Genomic DNA, 2,628 nt, shown 5'->3' with positions numbered 1-2,628 from the left:
ATTATAGACTCGCCTCATCACTTCCGTAATCAACGAAAGTTTAAATCAGTCATTAATCGACCTTCTATGGGCCGTGATCGAACGGCTAAGATCTTCCAAATTTGGATATTTTTGCGGTATCCCCCTATCATTTGTCACATCAGATCAACGGTTGGATCTAAATGTAGTCAGACTTGTTACTTGTACCAGCTGCGCGCGGCAGTACACTGTTCTTCTCATGCTGCTCTGCGAGGAATCCTGTCTACGTGGCTCGCCTTGATCCACAATATACACTGGTTTTCAAATATCTTAAGTGGGCCCATGATTCATTAATCCAGACCATTGGAATGTTTTGTACGTCTATGGATGGACTACATACACAAAGTACCCATTTTTAGAACATCATCAATCTTTCAATTTGTAGATTAAAAATAGACGGTTAGTAAGAGAAATTCAACGATCCATATTCAACTAGAAAAACTTGTAATATTTGGTACATGGAATATTCCTTGGGAATTAGATATCCATTCTATGAATCAGGATACGGATGGTCAGGATTGAGAGAAAATGGCCCCACATATCAGAAAGGAAAACAGGTGTATAGTATGGAAATATGCGGGGCATGTGTAGTGTATAACTCAAAGGTACACCCCCCACAAAAACAGAAACGAGAGAGAGAATAGAACCTCGGCGCATGAAAAATCGGGAAGACATTTAATGTGATTAAGGGAGCGACGCGTGGGATCGCGTGATTCCCTTAAAGCCTCTCTTCCGTCCTCCCCTCCCTCCCAACCTCAGCCCCAGCTCTCTCTCTCTCCCTCTCCCAAAGCTACGAACCCCAGCGTCGGACCTTTGATTTCAAGATTTGCCAAAGTTCGATCTATCTCTCTCTCTCCAAGGTACGAATACCGTCACAGACGCATCTCTCTCTCTATCTCGCGTCCGAGTTACGAATCCCATCGCGGAAATCGGACCTCTGATTTCAAGAATTTCCAAAATCCGATTCTCCTTTCCCCCCCTCTCCTGGTCAAACGTACGAATCCTATCGCGGAAATCGTACCTCTGATTTCAAGTTTTCCAAAGTCCGATCTCTCTCTCTCTCTCTCTCTAAGGTACGAATCCGTTGGCGGATAGACACTTTGATTCAAAATCATGATTTCCTAAAAATCCGATCTGATCTCTCTCTCTCTCTCTCTTGTTTTGTATGAGATCGGAACAAGGAAAGAATCGATCGGAAACTTATCGCTATTTCTCGTTTCCTGCAGGTCTACTTCTCTTCCGGTCGCCGAAAATATCGCGTAGTGTCTCTTTGAGTCGATTTTCTCGCAAGATTTCGAACTCGATGGTGTCTCCGATCTCAAATCTCGACCAGGATTCCAGTAAAACCCGAAACTCGAACAAGAAGAGGAAGAAAACGCAAGAGCGATGGAAAACGGAGGCTGAGCATCTGAACTACTCATCGAAGCTTCTAGAAGCTCTCCGGTTCGTCCGCCGGAGCCCCTCCGCGCCCGCTCCGTCGCCGAGCCGAGCCGTCAGAGAAACCGCCGACCGGGCCCTGGCCATCGCGGCGCGTGGTCGGACGAGGTGGAGCCGCGCGATTCTCTCGAGCCGGCTTAAGTTGAAGACCCGGAAGAAGGCGGTGACGGGAAATAGCAAGTCGAAGAGATCGAAAGTCGGAATTTGCCGGTTGCCTGAGAAGAGATTACCGGCTTTGCAGAAGCGAGTCCGGGTTCTCGGGCGGCTTGTTCCCGGTTGCCGGAAACTGTCATTTCCGGTCCTTCTAGAAGAAGCGACTGATTACATCGCAGCTTTGGAGATGCAAGTCCGAGCCATGAGCGCCTTAACGGAGCTTCTCTCGACCGGCGCCGCGTCGGAAAGCCTGCTCGGATCGGCTCGGATCGCGCCGAGCTAACGGCCGGCTGCCAGGTGTCCTCTTGTTTCTTTTCTTAAAAATTCATGTATTCTGTATACATACATGACTTTTTCCCGGAACGCGCAATGGAAGATTTTTTTATTTTGAAATTACGAAAAAACCCGTTCTAATCTTCAAATTGACGGAAATGCCCTTGAATTTTTTCTTAAATCTCTTAGGAGTAACCTCAATCTGATGGCAGTTTAGTCAATTGTGGATATTTAATTCTATTGTCTTATTTTTAACGGGTTTGACAAAAATGACCCTAGAAATTCAAACCAGGGAAATGCAGTTGGAGGGTAATATTGTAAATTTGTTGTGAGATTTTCCCATAATACATTAAAAAAAAAAAAAACAGAGAGAGAGAGAGAAATGATATGTACACCCCATTTGTTGATGCATGCATCCATTTTTTTTGGTACAACTGATCACCCATAGCGACGTACCAGAACTTGTGATACCGCACCATTTTTCCCGCCAAAATGCGATTCATGTAGGAAATCAATGCCAAGGAAACGCTAGGGCCCACCATAGATATCAGCTTCTGAAAAAACCATGCTTGTACGATGATAAGGTGGGCCACTGTATCAGAATCATTGGAAAACCGATGGTCTGACTCAACAGACAGTTGTGGCCTACCTATTTGATGGATGGGCGTGATCTTCATGGTGGGGCCTGCGGTTTTCATGGCACTGACGGTCCACAAAAGAGGCATGCTTGTGAGAGAGATGGTACGG

At 46.0% G+C, this 2,628-nt stretch overlaps 1 protein-coding gene across 2 annotated transcripts; it reads left to right on the top strand.

The window, feature by feature from the left end:
• Positions 1–739: 739 nt before the first annotated feature.
• On the top strand, positions 740–2,030 carry LOC131231422 (transcription factor bHLH147). Of its 2 annotated transcripts, none has more exons than XM_058227592.1 (2): positions 740–878; positions 1,245–2,030. In XM_058227592.1, exon 2 carries the CDS (start codon positions 1,322–1,324, stop codon positions 1,889–1,891), a length of 570 nt encoding a protein of 189 aa, XP_058083575.1. In that variant the 5' UTR covers positions 740–878; positions 1,245–1,321; the 3' UTR covers positions 1,892–2,030. The 2 variants fall into 2 exon arrangements, with proteins under 2 accessions (XP_058083575.1, XP_058083576.1); XM_058227593.1 differs by having other exon boundaries at positions 774–1,091.
• Positions 2,031–2,628: the final 598 nt, after the last annotated feature.

This window comes from Magnolia sinica, chromosome 17 (genome assembly GCF_029962835.1).
Source record: "Magnolia sinica isolate HGM2019 chromosome 17, MsV1, whole genome shotgun sequence".
Taxonomy (NCBI): Eukaryota; Viridiplantae; Streptophyta; class Magnoliopsida; order Magnoliales; family Magnoliaceae; genus Magnolia; species Magnolia sinica.
Note: the sequence above shows the minus strand (reverse complement) of the source record. Positions and strands in the feature narration are given on the sequence as shown.